Source organism: Corticium candelabrum, chromosome 20 (genome assembly GCF_963422355.1).
Source record: "Corticium candelabrum chromosome 20, ooCorCand1.1, whole genome shotgun sequence".
NCBI classification, from domain to species: domain Eukaryota; kingdom Metazoa; phylum Porifera; class Homoscleromorpha; order Homosclerophorida; family Plakinidae; genus Corticium; species Corticium candelabrum.
The window spans coordinates 5583807-5602325 of NC_085104.1; the positions used below are offsets into that span (position 1 = coordinate 5583807).

Consider the following 18519-nt stretch of genomic DNA (forward strand, 5'->3'; position numbering starts at 1 on the left):
ATATAGCTATCATTTATTACCATTTAATACATTACGTTTGACTACTGGTAATAGTTACTTCGCGAGATGTGTGCTTTTATTGGAGACTGTGATTTTTATTCTTTGGATGAGGTCCCGTAGTGTGAGACGTAACTGTATTTGTGACCTGGGTTTATGATAAAGATAATACGGTGACTTATAAGAACCTGTAGTCCACATGCATGCATGCATGCGCGCGCGCGCACACACACACACACAGTGACACACATACACACGCAGTGACACACACACACACACACACACACACACACACCACAGTGACACACACACACACACACACACACACACACACACACACACCACAGTGACACACACACACACACACACACACACACACACACACCACAGTGACACACACACACACACACACACACACACACACACACACACACACACACACCACAGTGACACACACACACACACACACACACACACACACACACACACACCACAGTGACACACACACACACACACACACACACACACACACACACACCACAGTGACACACACACACACACACACACACACACACACACACACACACCACAGTGACACACACACACACACCACAGTGACACACACACACACACACACACACACACACACACACACACACACACACACACACACACACACCACAGTGACACACACACACACACACACACACACACACACACACACACACACACACACACACACCACAGTGACACACACACACACACCACAGTGACACACCCACACCCACACACACACACACACACACACACACACACACAGTGACACACATACACACACGCAGTGACACACACACACACACGCAGTGACACACACACACACACACACACACACACACACACACACACACACCACAGTGACACACACACACACACACACACACACACACACACACACACACCACAGTGACACACACACACACACACACACACACACACACACACACACACACACACACCACAGTGACACACACACACACACAGTGACACACACACACACACGCAGTGACACACACACACACACACACACACACACACACACACACACAGTGACACACATACACACACGCAGTGACACACACACACACACACACACACACACACACACACACACACACATACACACACACACACACACATACACACACACCACAGTGACACACACACACACACACACACACACACACACACACACACACACACACACACACACACACACACACACACACACACACAGACAGACATAAACACACAACCACGAGCTCTCACTGTGCATGTGTGCAGTCACTAATCACACACCATGCATAACACAAGATACGATATCGAGGTAAGAAACAATTGATGTAATGCTAAATTCAAAATATAGTTACACCTGTGTAAGTACACTCTTAGCAAATCCACAATAGATCATATATAATAAAACAACCACGATTGTGTATAGTCAGACTCCCTCATACGCAATAACGAATGGCGTCAATATCAATACCCCAAGCTATTCACAAAAATTGACATCATTTAGACCTATTTCGTATAACCTTCATGTTTAATTCCATGAGATCGAGCTAGACTCGGCGAAGCAGCAGATCTCTTTCCCAATTTCTTACATTTCATTAGCATTCTTGCCTAATATATTGTAATTCAAAAGAAAAGGCAAACAACCATTCATTGTGACAGTCAACCAACAAAATAACTTACACTAACCTGCTCCGAACACCGCGTGATCACAATAGTACAATCACCATCCTGCATCCACGGCTCACCATCGACCTGCAACGGTATCGGGCCTCTCACGGTAAACTTGACCTACAATACAATCAACATAGATACACAAGATGTAACAGTCGTTGCTCAAAAGTGTGATATTACGTGAGAGCACTGAGCTAGCCGAATGCCTGTCCGAAGACCTCCCTGAATTTGTGCCTAAAATACAATACATAAACTTTGACTTTGCATCTACACTCGACGTCGAGTAAACAAACCATGTGCATGACTCCGTTCACGCCCACAACTTCAATAAAACCATCGTTAAATGCCGGAGTTAAAAACCTCTGCAAACACAACACCAAATCAATGCAATGTCACAGAGTTTAGTAAACAAACACACAAATAAATAAAGCAGAAATGAAATTTCTTGACGCTGACTTACATCGTCCCTATCGGAGCCCCATAAGTCTGCACCTGATCCCCAACTGCCGATGTTGAGCACTATGATCCCTTCCACGTCGGGCAACCGCACAACTTTGCCGTCACACTGCAAACAGCCGAGCATTCCACCAACTTCAATATACATAACCAAATCAATAATACTTACCTCCATTATAACCCGCCTCACGAGATCACTCGTATTACCTTTGCTTATCATCTTTGATAAAGACAGACGAACGTATACGCCCTTGTTATGAAATCTAGCAAATACATAACAATACAATACACAAACTGACAAACAACAGACGACTTCCACAAAGTCCTGACCTACTACTAAATTTTTCAGGCGCTTCTTCTCTGGCTTTATGAAATCCCAGTGTGATATCGGCATCAATTCCGATTCCAAAGTAGTTATTCAAAACTGTGATGTTCGGAGATCGTGAGTGTAATCGCATGTTGCCTGATATGCTGCCATTGCCGATAGAATCCATGGAACCTAATCCATCTCTTCTTCTTGATACAGATACCGTCTTTGAGCTTCGTTTGAATTCTGGACTTTCTTGCTCGGATAGCATTTGATCGGTATGTGCTCGACTTCTATGTGCATCTTCAAACTGTTGTTTCATTTCACTCACGTTTGTATGACAATTCCTTTGATCAGTCGTGACCGACAACTCATCTGAAGTCTCACTCAAATGTTTCAGTCGATTAGCTAATGTTTTGTGTTCTCCAAAATGTACTCCTACCGTTTCTTCAACACAAACTGTCCACCTGAATACAACAAGACCATGACAATGGCAGCATTGTGGGTATGTATGTATGTAGTGTGTGTGTGTGTGTGTGTGTGTGTGTGTGTGTGTGTGTGTGTGTGTGTGTGTGTGTGTGTGTGTGTGTTGTGTTGTGTACTAGCCTGTCCATGGATGTAAATTCTGCATTGTCTACTGCTATCAGGTAGTTAAGAAGTGACTCGTCAGTGCTACCATACCCGGAACCCCAACGAAGAACTCTTGAGAGATCGTTACCTGCAAACAGAGTAACCACATCAGACTACTGTTTTTGAACTGATGTAAACACGACTTGCACAGCACACTAGTAACATGTTTTGAGGATACCAGCTGCTGTTGATACCCTGTTTACACTGATAACACTGATCGTGACCAAGCAGTTTGATCGACTGTTTCAGGCAAGATGGAACATGAGCTGGCATCTGTTTACATGCACTGTGATTATCGGAGTGAGACAGATATTGTGTCACGCAATATATAAAACACGAATGTCAGGATCGCTGCACTTTGTTGGCTCTTACCTCAAACAAATACAAAGTGTTTGGTACAAAACAAGATAACCATTTAGTTTATCATGGCCGGCCACACATAGTACGACAACCTGTCCGAGATGCCCTGTACATATTTGCATCCAGCCGACCCATTCGGTGACCAAGTCAGCTTTATGTTCACAACTAGGAAGTTCAAACACACTCTGCCAAGCCAGCACAGTCTGTATCACTTAAACATGCCAGTGTGAACACGATACAAGACTTACAAGTCAAAGCACAAAACACAAGATGCAAAACACAGGATGCTAAGCAAGCCACCAATCATGAATAAAAACAAACTATACGAAGATTATCATGTAAAGTATAATGGAAAAACATTGATGTCTTCTTGAAAACTGTACGTATACTGACGTGACCAATGGCTTACCTGTGCCAAGAGGAAGAAGAGCTGATGGAGGATATTTACACGCCATATTCTGTCTTGCTTCATCCAGAACTGTCAAAACCCAACCAAACGTGCCGTCTCCACCACAAATAAGTATACGAAACTTGTGAACAAACCGAAAAACATGCAAACTAAAAATCACATTTAAGCCAAATATTCTCGTGATAATACTCGATGTACACGTACCCCGGAAGGGGACCTCCTTCACCCAGATTAAATACTTGAAGTGGGTTAACGAGCCTCTTCAGTGCTAAATACAACTCTTCACCGTATCCACCACCACTCTTCTTGTTAACAAATATAAGCAGCGGTTCAATGTCTTCTGGTAATATATGTGGCTGCAACGAAACGTCGTAAGACTCGGTTTCTAGCCATTACGCTTTGACCATGCATTCACCTCTATGTGTGGCAGTGAGAACACCTTCAACTGCTTCAGACCGGGTCTTGTTTGTTGTAGAACGGCACTCATTCTGGCTGCCGTGTCAGGAGCGTTAAATTCCATAAACATACAACCTATTGCCAGACAAATAAACTGATGTCAACCAAATCAAGTCAAGATGTCTTGTGTTAGCCTAACCAAAACTTGGATACACGGGACCGATGTGGGTGTCACTGTCGACTAACACAACCGATTACGTTAATTATTGCCACCTTGTTAATATCTACTCTTACGTGTTCCCACTAAGCCCTTGATCGAGCGTTCATAAAAGTCTTCTGGTTTGTTTTTCGGCATGCCTCCAACATAAAGTCCAACGCTGATGCTGTAAGACACTTCAGCGTCTCGTCGAAGGTAAAACCTCATCAGCTTGGCCTCACGAAGAGATCGCTACACGACAGACAACCTCAGAGATGATTCAACGCCAAAGACATACACACTTGAAAGCATTACAGCTGTTGCTGCTTTGATGACTTGCCAAGGGTGAGCGTCTTGAGGCAACACACTTTCCTGAACTACACAAAAATAAAGCTGTTGATGTGTAACAAAACACAGACGGCGCTCTACCTCCGTCGTGCAAAGTCACTTGAACTAATGAGAATGCTGAAGAGCCCTCTCCCTGAAAGACAAAATTGTGTGTAGCCATGACAAACACCCACCACACATACACACACACACACACACACACACACACACACACGAATACCACAATAGAGGTACGTACGACAGCGACTAACTGATCGCATATAAACACACACAACACAGCAAGCACCTTCAGCCCCATTTTATTCAAAGCCAATCGAATTATCTCTTCGGTACTTGTGTCTACACTGGCATTAACGGTCTTGAACTTCAACGCACTGTCAATGCTAACAGTAAAGCAGCAGAGAATGCAAACTTGCCATCCAACATCACAACATCATTGGTTACCTATTACCTTTGCATTCCTGAATAGACTCTGATAACTCCCTTGTCGGCATCGACATTCTATAGACATACAACAGTAAAGACTCGCTCACTATTTTGCCATTATCACAAGCATACAAACCATACGGGTGGGAAAGGTTAAGCAAGTGTGTATGCTTTTGTAAACGGTGACACACGATTTAGAATAATGCCATAATAGCTACAGATAGTGTAAACAAAGGATCAAAGACACATAGTAAAGGAACATGGCATCAACTTCTGTTTAATTAATTAAGGGTATAGCCAATTAAATAAGTACTATATTTGCAGTACTTTGTGTGTCAACCTTGCATTTTCTGGACATCAGTACTGCACAGTGCGACTTCTGTGTCAGTGAGAGGCAGTAGGATCAGAGCCCCAGCTGCTGAGTGAGGCTAAATTGTGTGGTAATGCATGGAAGTTCAAGGTTGCTGTAAGAGGTGCGTAGTGTGCAGGGACTGGTCATCATTCGCTTCCTATGCTCTGCAAAAAATAGACCACTCCCACATACTACTGTAAACTATCATTTAGTCTCGAGTGATGGCTAACATGTACGTATATGATGAAAAAATTCCTGACAAACAGATGGTTCCCTCTAATCCCAACAATCACTATCAGCAAATTACGAATGCACATGTTTTTGTAAACTTGAACGATCAATGTTGGGATGTTGGGAGCAGACGAATGTTTGGCAAAAGTTATCCAGAAATGAGATAGAGATGATCTACAGAGAGCTACCACAAAATGTCAAGGCCATGTAGTTGAGCCGTTTTCAATTTTATTGCTATAATACGTGAAGATGGCGCGTGGTGTCTGGCTGCAACACATGATCCATTGTTTTTCAAACGTTGACATTCCAGATATTAAAATTTGCATTAAGACTACGACAGAGACCACCTATTGAACCCTCAAATGCATCGATTGACAAAGAATGACTGCAAACTATTCTGAGATTCTCTGATCACAGTAACAGTCCAGAGTTTCAAACTACAACTAGCATCACACACAATATACATACTGGTAACGTTTACAAACAGTAGTAAGTTGTACTGTCAGCAAACTGGTATGTATGCCTTTGTCATAAGTAGTGTTGTGCATGTGCACAGTAATCCTGTATGTATATAAGTTGGGTTTCCAAAATATAGACAGTCTCGTGTTGCGTTACAGAAGAGTACTAGACACTTAGGTCACAGTGGTGACGGGAGTGGGATGGTTGTACAAGACTATCCAATAGGACCTGTACACTAGCAGATATGAAGAGATTGAGTATTTTAATTGGATGGTTTACCTAATTTGGTATGGGGAAGAGTGTCATAAGTAGTGGTGCACATGCGCATAGTATGTATATAATTTGGGTTTTCCAAATATATAGACAGTCTTCTGTCGCGTTACTGAAGGGTACACTTGAGTTGTCACACTTTGGTAAAGAGGGCAGGGAGTCAAAGAAAAGCATAGAGTTTGTACACTTGTAATAATGAGTGACCCCTAACTCTAATCACAAAACAACAGCTTTAATCTGACCCTGGCTCTCATGCAGAAAGTGAGCGAAGATCCACTGTGAGATCGAGAACGTGTTGGAACATCAAGCGGTTGTAATTCCTTTTCGACTTAGCAACAATAGTCAATTAACGAATGACCAAACTGGACATTGAAACACTTACTGCCATCTTCCACTTGCACTAGACAATAATTGGCAACATTATCACAAATTTGAAACTGTTTCAGAGACGCCGCCTGAAAAACATCGGAAATTAAATGGTTTGCAAAGGACGTCAATTCAATGATCAAAATCTCACTAGAATTTCCTCGGCTGTCGCTGAGCCATGAATTGGCACCACTTTATATGGTTGTTGTGTTGAACTGTCACATACCTTGTAAGAGTTTTGATCTTTTGAGCCTGCAATGAAAGACATATCATATGTACATTTCTATCCAAACATACCAAGTAAAGGAAAGAACATGACTAGAAAAAAATCAGTGCAAAGGAGTATATAGTACAATACGTACAAATGCAAGATTTCCCAGTCCAGTGAACCTTGCATTTAGTAACCTAGATTTAACGACACTTCCGTTCAACAACATGATTTCTTGCACACAGCAAAATAACCATAGGCCTTGTGTACTGACTATCAATCTAAAGACGAAGCACTTAAAGTGCTAAAGCCTCTCGCTGCTACCTTACTTTACGGAACAGCTCCTGCACACATACTGCACCTTAACTTAACATGATGCGAGCAAGAGAAAGGGGCTGAACACATTGACTGGCACGTCAGATTGTCGACATATAGCACACTAATTAACATCAGCGATAACAATAAGTGCATGTATGCTACGTCCATCCGTCTCTTGGGTTGTCTGCATCACAAAACAAAACAAAACAGTCAAGTACACATACTTCTACGAAAGACCAAGCCAACATTCTAACAAATGTGATTATTAAATTAAGATACAAACTCAAGGCAGCAAGAACATTGGAATGCAATGACAGCATGAGATAATTGGTGGAATCTGCTCTCATGACAATTTAGCACATGACCATAGGGTAACAATAAATAATGCTGTCATACCCTAAAGACCTTGATAAGCAAAATCCATATCCTCACGTGTAGATCTGGGTTGTGGTACGGCTGGCTGTGCTATTAGAAAAAATCCAAGCTCTAGAGATTTCAAATGATGCCAAGATCGTCTCGAGGGAGTTATTGCAATTTTTGTAAGTCTAAAGTGAGACTGAACAGAAAGTTAGACTGACATGTGCGGGTGTACAATGCACTGCTAATTAAAGGCACATTCCAGAGAAGTCAATCGAAATAGTGAGGTTCGGTGATCAACGGCGTTCATGCAAGTGTTCCTGAGTAGGGATGAGTGCCTCGTAAACTGTTAAGAGATGATTGACGACAGCGTACATTGCCTTCAATGCCAAGAATATCTCAAAACAACGATCCTCTTGAATGTTACTGGATGGAAACAAATCGCATGAAAAGGTCAGTCTCTAGACGATCTGAAGCACCACGACGGTTTCCAACATGCTGGGAGTGATGGAAACAACAGACAGACCACTTCTGGGAACGTGATTGCGTCAGAAAGGCTCACGTGATCTAACTGCATGTCAAAGCAAACACTCCACTTGGTGGACAAAATTCTTGAAACGACCTTGTCAGTTTTAAAATTTTTGAAAATTCTTAACATTAATTTGTCGGGTTTGCTCTGAGACAGTGCTCAGATACCCTACTTGTCTCTAGTAACGATCTCCCATTAGCTTTTAAGGTGGAGCCTAGCCTTATGCACTTCTCCAGCGTGTGCATTTAAAGGAGAAGTCCAACAAAAATGGAATTAACTTGCACGAGTAGGTGATAACTTATGAAGACAAATTAATTAGTATAAGTTACTCCGTTATGTTCGCTTTCGTTAACAAGAATGAGTGATGCTTCTGTGATGTGCAATGCCCACGCCCTCGCTCTCTGCTTCCTGGTCGATTACGTTCTGCCCACTGCAAACGAATCAATGCCTTTACGAATGACTGCTACGGATATATTGAGAATACCAAGATTTTATAAAAATCTGCCTTCTGCCGTCAGTGGTTCCTCTCTAAAGTAAAACGGTGTCGATAAAGCTCTTTTTTCCGTCAGACTTTCCAGCAGAATTCATCATTACTACGGCTTACCTAGAGAACACACCTTTGCTTGAGTATTTGTTTATCTTTGCTATTTTAATATCCGGAGAAATGTTCAGCGTGCCATCTAGCGTGTGCTACAGAGGACGTTCCTATTTTCATATCCGGTCTGTCACTTTCTTTTGCCGCTGATTGGTAGAAGGTTACAATCAAGCTGTGAGATCATCCTCTGTTGCAGACGCTAAACGGCATGCTAAATGTTTCTCTTCAGATATTAAGATAACAAAGATACACAAATACTCAAGTAAAAGCGTTCTCTAGGCAAGCTGTAGTAATGAGGAATTCTGATTGAAAGAGAGCTCTACCAAACACCATGTTACTTTGGAGAAAAACCACTGACGACGGCAAGAAGGCAGATCTTCATAATATCTTTGCATTCACATTTGGCCTTGTTGATATACCTGTAGCAGTCAAAAACTCATTGATTGGTTTGCAGTGGGCAGAGCTTAATTGACCAGGAAGTGAAGAACAGGTGTGTGGGTGTTACACATTACAGAAACATGGTTCGTTCTCATTTATGAAAGCGAAGATAACGAAGTAACTTATATCGATCTATTTGTCTTCGTAAGATCTACTCATACAAGTTACCTATATTTTTGTTGAACTTCCCCTTTGTAACATCTACTCATACAAATTAACTATATATTTGTTGGACTTCCCCTTTAACACCAGCAATATGATGATGTCACATCCCTTCGTTTATCTGTACACAGAGGTATGACTGTAACCCTAGCTCATACACCCTCGGGTTAACAACTTTACATTAATTAACAACAACTGACTTTTAGCGAATGCCTATTTGGACATGCTGTAGACTCAAGTACAACAAATTGATGCCATGTAGGTTGCCCCGTACGTTTAAAAAATTGTCATTTGCATTTTGTTTCTAAACAAGTGAGTTCATCAATGGAACAGAAAGATATATTCTTATCAGGTAAAGATGATGTCAAGGTTGTCTAGGAATAAAAACTGTCAAAACAAAGACATGAATGTGTACACGTTCAATAACAGCAGCTCAAATCTATTGACACCAGGCATTTAACAACAACAACAGTTTACTGGGTTTAGAAGTGTTGTTAAATCTGAGATTACTGTAATTTGAAAAAGTGCAGAAAAACCAATTTCAAAAAAACTGCACTCTACTAATACCCATAACCACTGACTGGGTTTTCGGCCTTCTTTATTAACTAAACCTAACATAATGCCATTCCGAATGTTCAAAACAGGAGACATCCATATTTTTGGCATTCCCAAAGTGTGCAAACATGTTGAAATAAAGGAGAATAAAACCAGATGCAAAGTTTTGGAAAACGTGTTTGCTTATGTACAAACAGTCACAGCAAGCAACAGTAACAGCAGGTCAGAATGCCCAAAAGGTTTAGGAAGACAGTAACAAAAGAAATATTTCATTAAATTTTTGGAAACCTACGAGTAGCAAATGAAATTGCCACACAGTTTAGACAACATTTACAAAAAAGTGAAATAAGATGGAAAGAAGTGCCAAAAATATGGACAACCCTTCCATCGGTAAACATTCACTACCAAACCTATGAACTGCACAGTACACCAGTACACCAGTAGCCTGTACCTGAGTCCCGATTTTTTTCAGTTGACGATGACACATTCTTGTCAACAGCTAGACAACCAGCGTTGTATTTATAATCCTTGCTGTCAGTATATTAGATATTCTTACTAGTGAGAACTTCATGTGTCGCACCAGTGCTCAGCTTGATTCTCGGCAAAGAGCAGCAGTATCGAGGCAAACTAAGCCTCTTCAACACACCCATATCACAATGTTGCTCCAAATGTTCAGAACAACCAGAATGTGCCTAAAGAGTAAATCACGTCCTAAATCATATCGAGACAGTGACAAAAGGTCAACACCATACTGATCTCCGACACCAGCTACAATGCACACTAGACAAAAATTCATTGGTTCCACAGTCTTTGTTGCACATGACACACTTCCCTCCAGGTGGAACACCACCCTCTCTCCAATGATGATTGAGTACGTAACCCTTTAGGACGACAACCACAATCCCACGTGGGGTAACGTATCTACTTAGAAATGTGCAAATGTTGGACAATTAGTGAACTGGCTTGCCACCTCATCCTGATTTGAAGAGTAAGTAGCACAGTTCCTACAGTCGTTGACGGCTAAATCGTAACATTCTTCGTGCACGTGGTAGTAACAAACTACCAAGAGAACGAAACTCTCAAGCTCATGCAATTACGTACATGTAACGCAATACGCGGACTTGTACCTTCACAACGCACTGCCCAGTTGTCTTCCAACCGCCGTCGACAAACACTACAAAACTCCTTTCGGAATTTCCCGGCCTTGCTCCAAGTGTGAGCGACTGGATTCTGCACACACACACACACATCCACACGTTTACGTACACGCCCCCTCGGTGGCAGTCCAATTGCTGCATACCTTAACAAGAGAAGCGGCAATTGCCGAACATGGCGTCCGGATGACCGACATACAGCGGTCGTGCGTTACGAAATTGCAAACTAGAAGAGAAAGGCCGGTTAGAAGCGTGTCTGAGACGACCAATGCCGTTGCCATCGCGAACGGCGCAAGAAAGGATGCGAACAGCTACACGTCGAATTACTCACAACACACACATAAACACAAAGATAAATGTTTCAGACTACAGGCTTTATGACTGACTGACTGACTACTTACTCCGACAGATGTTGCCTTGGTTGAGAAATCCCCACAACATGTCGGTGCAGTGGTGGCAGTACGTTAGTTTGCGAAACGACTTCTTGTGGAAAACGTGGCCTAGACGCTCCCCACTGCTCTGCCGACCGGGAATCGACTCCGACCGTCCGAACTGTTTGTCCGCCATCAGATGTCGACAAAAGTAGATATAAATAAACTCCCGAGTGTGTGTGCACACGTGCAGACAGTCTGATCACGTGACTTGACGTGTAGCACTAGACACTCGACTTGTTCTTGATCTCGAGAGGTAATGACTTCTCGTGAAGCACGTCATCGTGATGTCTCGACGCAGTCCGACGATACTGAGACCCAAAAGAAGGGCATGCGAGGTTGGGTGAGGTTGAACGTCGGAGGCACTTGCTTTATGACGAGTAAAGCCACCTTGTGCAAAGAACCGTTGTCGTTCTTGTGTCGTCTCGTACAAGATGATCCGGAATTGCCGTCAGCTAAAGTAAGGGTTTGCATAAAACATTGTGATTGACGCACGAGGCTTCGATTTCGCTGTCCAATTTTTGCGTTTCGCTCGAAAGTGTGCACGTGTCGAAGAGTTGCAGTTGCAGGCTGACACTTTTCGAGCGTGCAATTAGAATGCAGGTGGGTCTCTCCAAACGAGACGTCTCTGATTAAAACTGGTAAAAATCCCTGAATAAATTTTGTAATATTAAACTAGTATGTAGGATGTATAGTAATTAGATCAATGTGGTGATGTTATCTTGGAGTGGTTTGGTGGGCACGCTGAGTGATGAAAACTCCTGCAACTCGTATGGTTGATACTAGATTTTTTGAAAGGAGATGACTATTAAACAGTTTCCTCTAATGAAGGCGATATCCGTAAACATTTGTAGTAATCCATCTTGCAGGGCCATGGCCAGACCTAAAAAATAGAGGAGGCGAGACTTGTACTTATTCCAGACATGAGTATTTTCCAATCGTGTGAATACTACCCGTTCCTTTCCTTGCCTTGGGAACATAAGGTGTGTATTTTTGGAGCTCATTTGTTTTTTGAATTGTATTTTGCTCACTATGATATTGTCTAGCCTTTCTTGCATGGTTGATGATTCCTGGATCTGGTCCACTTCCTTGGAGTACCAGACCAGCTACTGGGCTTTTAACGCTGGCTGCAAGTACATCCCTTGTATGTGCATCTACTGTCTGACACTGAATTCTGCTCGTTTCGTCTACAGAAACAGACACATTTACCACAATTATGGCAGTCTAGCATATGGCAGCAAAATGTTGTGCTTGTATACCTGCCGAAAAATGTGAAAAGATCGATCCTTGTACATGTCCCTTTGTCTAGAGAGTGTTGTCATCATTCTAAACTCCAATTTCATAGCAGCCTCTGGTACTGTATACAGCGTCTTTCTCTGTCCTTGTCTTTCTCTGTCCTGGTTATTGGTTAGCTTGAGCCGTATGCCAGAGCCGTGAACTTCCACCTGTCTGTTGCCTGCACTGAAGTACCAGGCATTCTTACACTAAAAATTTTAAGGCTAGTGCCTAGAGTGAGTTAGTTAAGAATTGGCTTCAAGTTGAGCTTACAAAAGAGCAAAATTCGAATGCTCTTGAAAAACCAATAATACCTAAAGATTTATAAGCAGCTCTCTGTTATAGGTGAGGTACACACCAGAGCGTCTACTTCAATAGTTATGGCTGCAGCTTGATTATTGTGACACACCCTAAAAATCAGAGGAGGTGAAGACCTCCTCTGCCTCATCCTGGCTACGGGCCCTGTCCTGATAGAACTAGACGCTTAATTAAGGTAATAATTATTAGTTAAATACTTACATGAGGTATTATGTCAGCAGGCAATGTCTAAGAGTTTGAAAAGGTTAATCTCGGTATTGACGATTGGTTCAATCAGTTATTTTAGTTAGAGTGGCAACATTAGTAGACTGTGTTATAACACTACATATGAGCTGGTAGTATTTCATACTAATTAACTGTATTGAATTAGGACAGTTGTCCAATTTTTACTATTAATTAAGGATGTGTCGTGAGTGAAGATGATAGAAGTTTATCGACTGGTGACTAGAGATGAAGCAAACAGTGAGGGCATAAAACATTTCAATAATATAGTAGACACTTTGTGAAAATGAGTCACAAATTGCTTGTGTGAGCAATGATTCACTTCACATGGAAAACTGGTGCGAGCATGAACAGAGAGTAACTTTTGTCTGATTTATTGGCTTGGCATGAGTACATACAAACGTAACTCTACCTGTGTTTGCTGTAATCTATTTTACACGTTATCTACCAACCTTCATATCTGCAAGAGTATCTTTGAAGTGTTTTGATGTGAACTTGTTGCCAGTTGGTGTGAGTGTCCAATGAAGTTCATGAAGGAGCTGATGGGTATGTCGGTCAGGCCATCCCACTCTTGCGAAATGCTAATCTTTTGAGTAGAATATCATTATGTGGTCTACAAAGTGTTGCTTGTTTATTCAATAAGTAGTCCAGGAAATGTTTGTGCAGTCCTACCCAGTAAAATACCCTTGTAAGTGAGATAGTCTGGCATTCCTTTGACTGTTTATATGTATTTAGCAGGGTGTTGTTGTCATGGGCATCTTTTTAGCTAATAAATGACTTAATTGCTTTATCATCAGTGTCTTGTATGGGCAATCACTGGTGCTGCATATGGCTCTTACTTAACTGAAAGTTGAGATGTAGAGGAGTTAACACAAATATCAGATTACCTTTAGGTGTTTGAGACTATGTGCGTATCTAGCCATTGTTTTGTCATGTCTTCTTTTCTTGAATGTCCATGTCATAGGATTAATTGACTCTACAGTACTCATGTATACCCTGTATTTTCATTAACCCTTCCTCCTTGGTACCTTATACTAATGCATTGACAAAGTTTGAGCAGAGCCGTTCTGCTTTTTCTAACAAACAAACATCGTTTTGATCTTATTTTTACAAGCAGTAATATATAGATATATATAAATGCACACACACACACACACACACACACACACACACACACACACACACACACACACACACACACACACACACACACACACACACACACACACACACACTCAACAAGGTGAAATTAGTCTGCTGTCAGATAGTGATGGTATGTACGAATTTTATGATGTGTGTCAGTTAATTTCGATATTTACACTGTGCTGTAGGATGAAAGTGGAGCTTATTTGATTGATCGTGATCCAACCTACTTTCCTCCTGTACTAAACTATCTTCGTCATGGCAAGTTGGTCATCAACAAACACATTGCGGAAGAAGGTATGCATAAAGGTATCACATGATGTGTTGTATAGTAAGTTATTATAAAATGCAGGAGTCTATGAGGAAGCAGAGTTTTATAACATTCCTACATTAGCTTTGATGGTTCAAAGGAGAATTGAACAGCGGGAATTAGATCGATGCAAGGTGTTATACCTTAAAGCAGTTTGTAGTTTTAATAATGCATTTGTTTGTATGAGAGTTGTAAGTTGTTTGTCACAGTTTTTACAGTGTGACAGTCACTGCAGAAATATGGAGTTGCAGTTGTTGTTGTTGTTGTTGTTGTTGTTGTTGCTGTTCTTGTTGCCACTGTTTTTGTTGTTGTTGTTGTGTGTGTGTATGTACATGTGATAGCATGTAGCATGTGAAAGTACCAAGAAAGTATACTGTAGTTTCTTTATATGTTTAAGATAAATGTTGTTTTGACAGGCAAATGTAAACCATGTGTACAGAGTGTTGCAGTGTCAGGAAGGTGAGCTAACACAAATGCTGTCTACTTTCACTGACGGCTGGAAAATAGAACAAGTAGGAATTAAATTCATTCCACCTTCACTCACATTGCTTTCAGTGTCTTAAATTTTTAGATTGTAAGCGTTGGATCGCAATACAACTATGGTGGGTCCGACCAGGCAGAATTCTTGGTTGTCGTGTCTAGGGATGTGAGTGATGTACACAGGAATGCATCACCAACAGAACAGGCTGATGGAAAAGCAAGGGTGAGGCATGGCTGTACGAATGGTGTTTATTCTCACTCACGATATATTTCACTTGGGTATAATATGATATAATAATATTGACATTCATATTCTATAATTCTGGCTCTGGGTGGAAAGAGATGCTCATGACCACACTGATACATCTTGTGGTGGTGCATAATGTCCAGAATGATCTCGTGTCAGTGTAGTGTAGAATAGAATTAACCTACAAGTTATAATGATGTTGCAACCTGTGCCCTGCATAATGTACATGTTGCTTTGATATAGAATGTACATGCACCAATGTCATTCAAATTAAGCATGCACGTGTAGTTTATCAGTATTGCTGAGATGTCTGATATAGGCCCAAACTTGATAAGAAATGGCATTGAGATGTACATCTAGAGCAATCAATGTGTAATCTAGATGCGAGTCAACTATAGTACAGTGCTGTACCTGATCTGTATTAGATATAGACAATTAGAGGATTACACTGAAGACTTAGTAGCAGAAATGCATGCAGTGCATGAGAGAAGATAGAGTCAACACAGTATGATGTTGTTGTTACTGCTTTTGTTGTTGCAATTAATTTGCACACTTTTATTTTTTCCATTGCAGGAGCTGCTTGATCGGGGGTCAAGAATGTGGTAGATACTATTCATTGAGACATATATATATATATGTGTGTATATCTGTTGATTTGAATAAACTAAGTGTAGATATGTAATACCTGATTTAATTAAATCAGATGTCATATTCTTGATTATGAGTTACACACCAATCCATGTGGATCTCATGGACTTCCATCGATTTGTTGCAAGTACTGTATACTAAAAGTAATCAAAGCCGTGTATGTGTGTCGTTATGCCCCTCCATGATGGGCAAGCGGGGCCTTAATTATTATTATTATATTATCTACTATATTTTTCATGGTACTATTACCAAGTTTGGGTGAAAGATAGAACATTAGGCTCGAGAGTCCAGCCGGCATCTCCTCCCCCTCACGGCGGAGAAAGACCTACACTACAGACACAAACGATTATATCATAAATTCTAATTTAACTCTGGTTTTAGTTCTAGATGACAAACATCACTTTAGACCTGGCCTTACACTGGCCTTGGCAGATCTTACCACAGAATTATGAATTTAGATGATATCTGTCCCACAAGGCCACTCAAATAACGGTATAGTCCGTAAATGGTCTCTACACATTATGGAATTTACATACACACATGTACCCACCACTGTGGGTACACTCAAAACTAGAGCTAAACACCAAAGAGTAGATGATCATTGCATTGTAGGACGGTAATACCCTGGTTTTCACTAACATGACAATATTTTGTTCTTAAGCTCAAAAATACTATGATCCTTCATACACAAGTCTGCAAAAAGCAGTCTTCCGAAACGCCCAAAAAGTGTGTTGAAATGCATCAAATACCTAACCACAAGTGCATCACGCGAGTGTTACTCCAGAATTTCCCTGTCAGTGTTATTTCTTTTTCTTTGTGAACGCTATATCCTATTTTCGAATCCTTATGCCTTTGGCGTATGAGAGAAAGAAACGTGGCCGTGGTATGACATACGCCGAGCAAGAGCAAAAGGTCATCAAGTTTCTGCATCTGCATGGTCGTAAGCTTGCAAGATCGAAGCTGCCAGAAGGCAAACCGATTAACTATCCATAGCTAGTAGTGTCTGGTAGTCTGGTCGCGAGTGACATGGGAACGCCTCCTACGTTTGAAAAGCAATGGACGTACATGCATTGTGCTGTGTGATCGCAAAAATCGACAGAAACAGCATTCGCGCTACCTGTAGCAAAAACCTCGATTTTTGCAAGCGAGAAACGAGAGTTTTCCTACCTCAGTATCCAACAGGCATTTTCTCAAAATGTCCGTTACAACAAGAAAAAAATTGATAGCTTAGCACTGGAGCGTCGTAGAGCAGTGAAAATTTGCACACAACTCCTAGTCACGTGTTCGATTAATTGCTTTAAATAGATTCCCGTATGTGACAAAGAGCTAACATTAGCACCACGGGACGAAAAGTCATGTTTGCGTTAAGAAAACGTTAAGGTGAATATTTTCGATTCAACCGGATAATGTCGTTCTTTTCTAGGTTTCACAAACTTCCAAAGCTCTAGATGTCAGGAAAAATTTTATATTAGTATTTATCCGGGACGTGCGCAGCGTTGTTACCACGGTAATTAAAATTTGTATTTTGGCCTTTGAATCGGTGTCAGTTAAATGGTAATAGCCTACGTTCAACATTATATGTGCACAGAGTTGCCAACCAGGAATACTGAAAATGTGTGAGATCTCAGATTTTCATCAGTACTTTATATCTACATATAGGCGTGGTCACAAAACTAATACCTAAATATCTAAAAAACAACATATAGTGTGTCAATACGCATTAGACAATAATTATCTAGCAAGTACTCGCAGAATTAGAATTTCTGCTAGTAACGATAAACCAATATAGTCTAGGTATGCAATAAATCAGTCTCGCGTAATCAGCCCCTCCCTGTTTTGGACTTCCTGACGACATCCGAAAGTTGAAAAGGAGGAGGGAAATTAGGGATGCGCGGACTAGTACAGTACTAGAATTGGCTGAATATGTTTGACAGCTTCAGAACTAGACTTGCCTGGGGTTGGTTATTCGTAATGATCGATCACTCTAGGGCAGTCTCGTTAGATTTTAGATTTCTATCAGACGCTACAGATTTTTACGTGAATCTACGGTGTACCTACAGTTTCACTGTACACGTGTGCCTAGATCTTCCAGCAATCTAAAAGTTGCGTGAGATCTGGGTTCCTTGCGTGTGAGCGTGTGACCTGAAGGAATTCGCGTGTGACCTGAAGGAACTCGCGTGAGA

The 18519-nt window shown here is 41.3% G+C and overlaps 2 protein-coding genes across 2 annotated transcripts; one reads left to right on the forward strand and one right to left on the reverse strand.

Moving 5' to 3' along the window:
- Positions 1-1376: 1376 nt before the first annotated feature.
- Positions 1377-11818, reverse strand: LOC134195537 (diacylglycerol kinase theta-like). The gene is made up of 27 exons (XM_062664573.1): positions 11664-11818; positions 11409-11488; positions 11236-11338; positions 11079-11167; positions 10861-10989; positions 10665-10800; positions 10560-10607; positions 7098-7198; positions 6963-7035; positions 6823-6908; positions 5294-5343; positions 5129-5225; positions 4924-4975; positions 4810-4871; positions 4593-4746; positions 4498-4539; positions 4318-4433; positions 4107-4258; positions 3903-4051; positions 3110-3221; positions 2527-2970; positions 2366-2459; positions 2201-2305; positions 2034-2102; positions 1921-1974; positions 1756-1857; positions 1377-1677 (listed from the first exon to the last, which is right to left on the reverse strand). Exons 1-27 carry the CDS (start codon positions 11701-11703, stop codon positions 1576-1578), a joined length of 2841 nt encoding a protein of 946 aa, XP_062520557.1. The 5' UTR covers positions 11704-11818; the 3' UTR covers positions 1377-1575.
- A 97-nt stretch (positions 11819-11915) lies between these two features.
- On the forward strand, positions 11916-16370 carry LOC134195623 (BTB/POZ domain-containing protein KCTD5-like). Its single transcript, XM_062664677.1, has 6 exons — positions 11916-12153; positions 14840-14948; positions 15004-15095; positions 15378-15473; positions 15533-15664; positions 16262-16370. Exons 1-6 carry the CDS (start codon positions 11953-11955, stop codon positions 16292-16294), a joined length of 663 nt encoding a protein of 220 aa, XP_062520661.1. The 5' UTR covers positions 11916-11952; the 3' UTR covers positions 16295-16370.
- The last annotated feature ends 2149 nt before the right edge of the window (positions 16371-18519 follow it).

Excerpts from the sequence above, each read along its gene's own strand:
- LOC134195623 (XM_062664677.1), top strand. The coding sequence starts at position 11,953 with ATGACTTCTCGTGAAGCACGTCATCGTGATGTCTCGACGCAGTCCGAC. Across the intron at positions 12,154-14,839 it reads CGGAATTGCCGTCAGCTAAA|GATGAAAGTGGAGCTTATTT; the intron begins GTAAGGGTTTGC and ends ACTGTGCTGTAG. Across the intron at positions 14,949-15,003 it reads CAAACACATTGCGGAAGAAG|GAGTCTATGAGGAAGCAGAG; the intron begins GTATGCATAAAG and ends TATAAAATGCAG.
- LOC134195537 (XM_062664573.1), bottom strand. The coding sequence starts at position 11,703 with ATGTTGTGGGGATTTCTCAACCAAGGCAACATCTGTCGGA. Across the intron at positions 5,344-6,822 it reads CTTTCTGCATGAGAGCCAGG|AATGTCGATGCCGACAAGGG; the intron begins GTCAGATTAAAG and ends GTATGTCTATAG. Across the intron at positions 4,976-5,128 it reads TGAATAAAATGGGGCTGAAG|GGAGAGGGCTCTTCAGCATT; the intron begins GTGCTTGCTGTG and ends TTTGTCTTTCAG.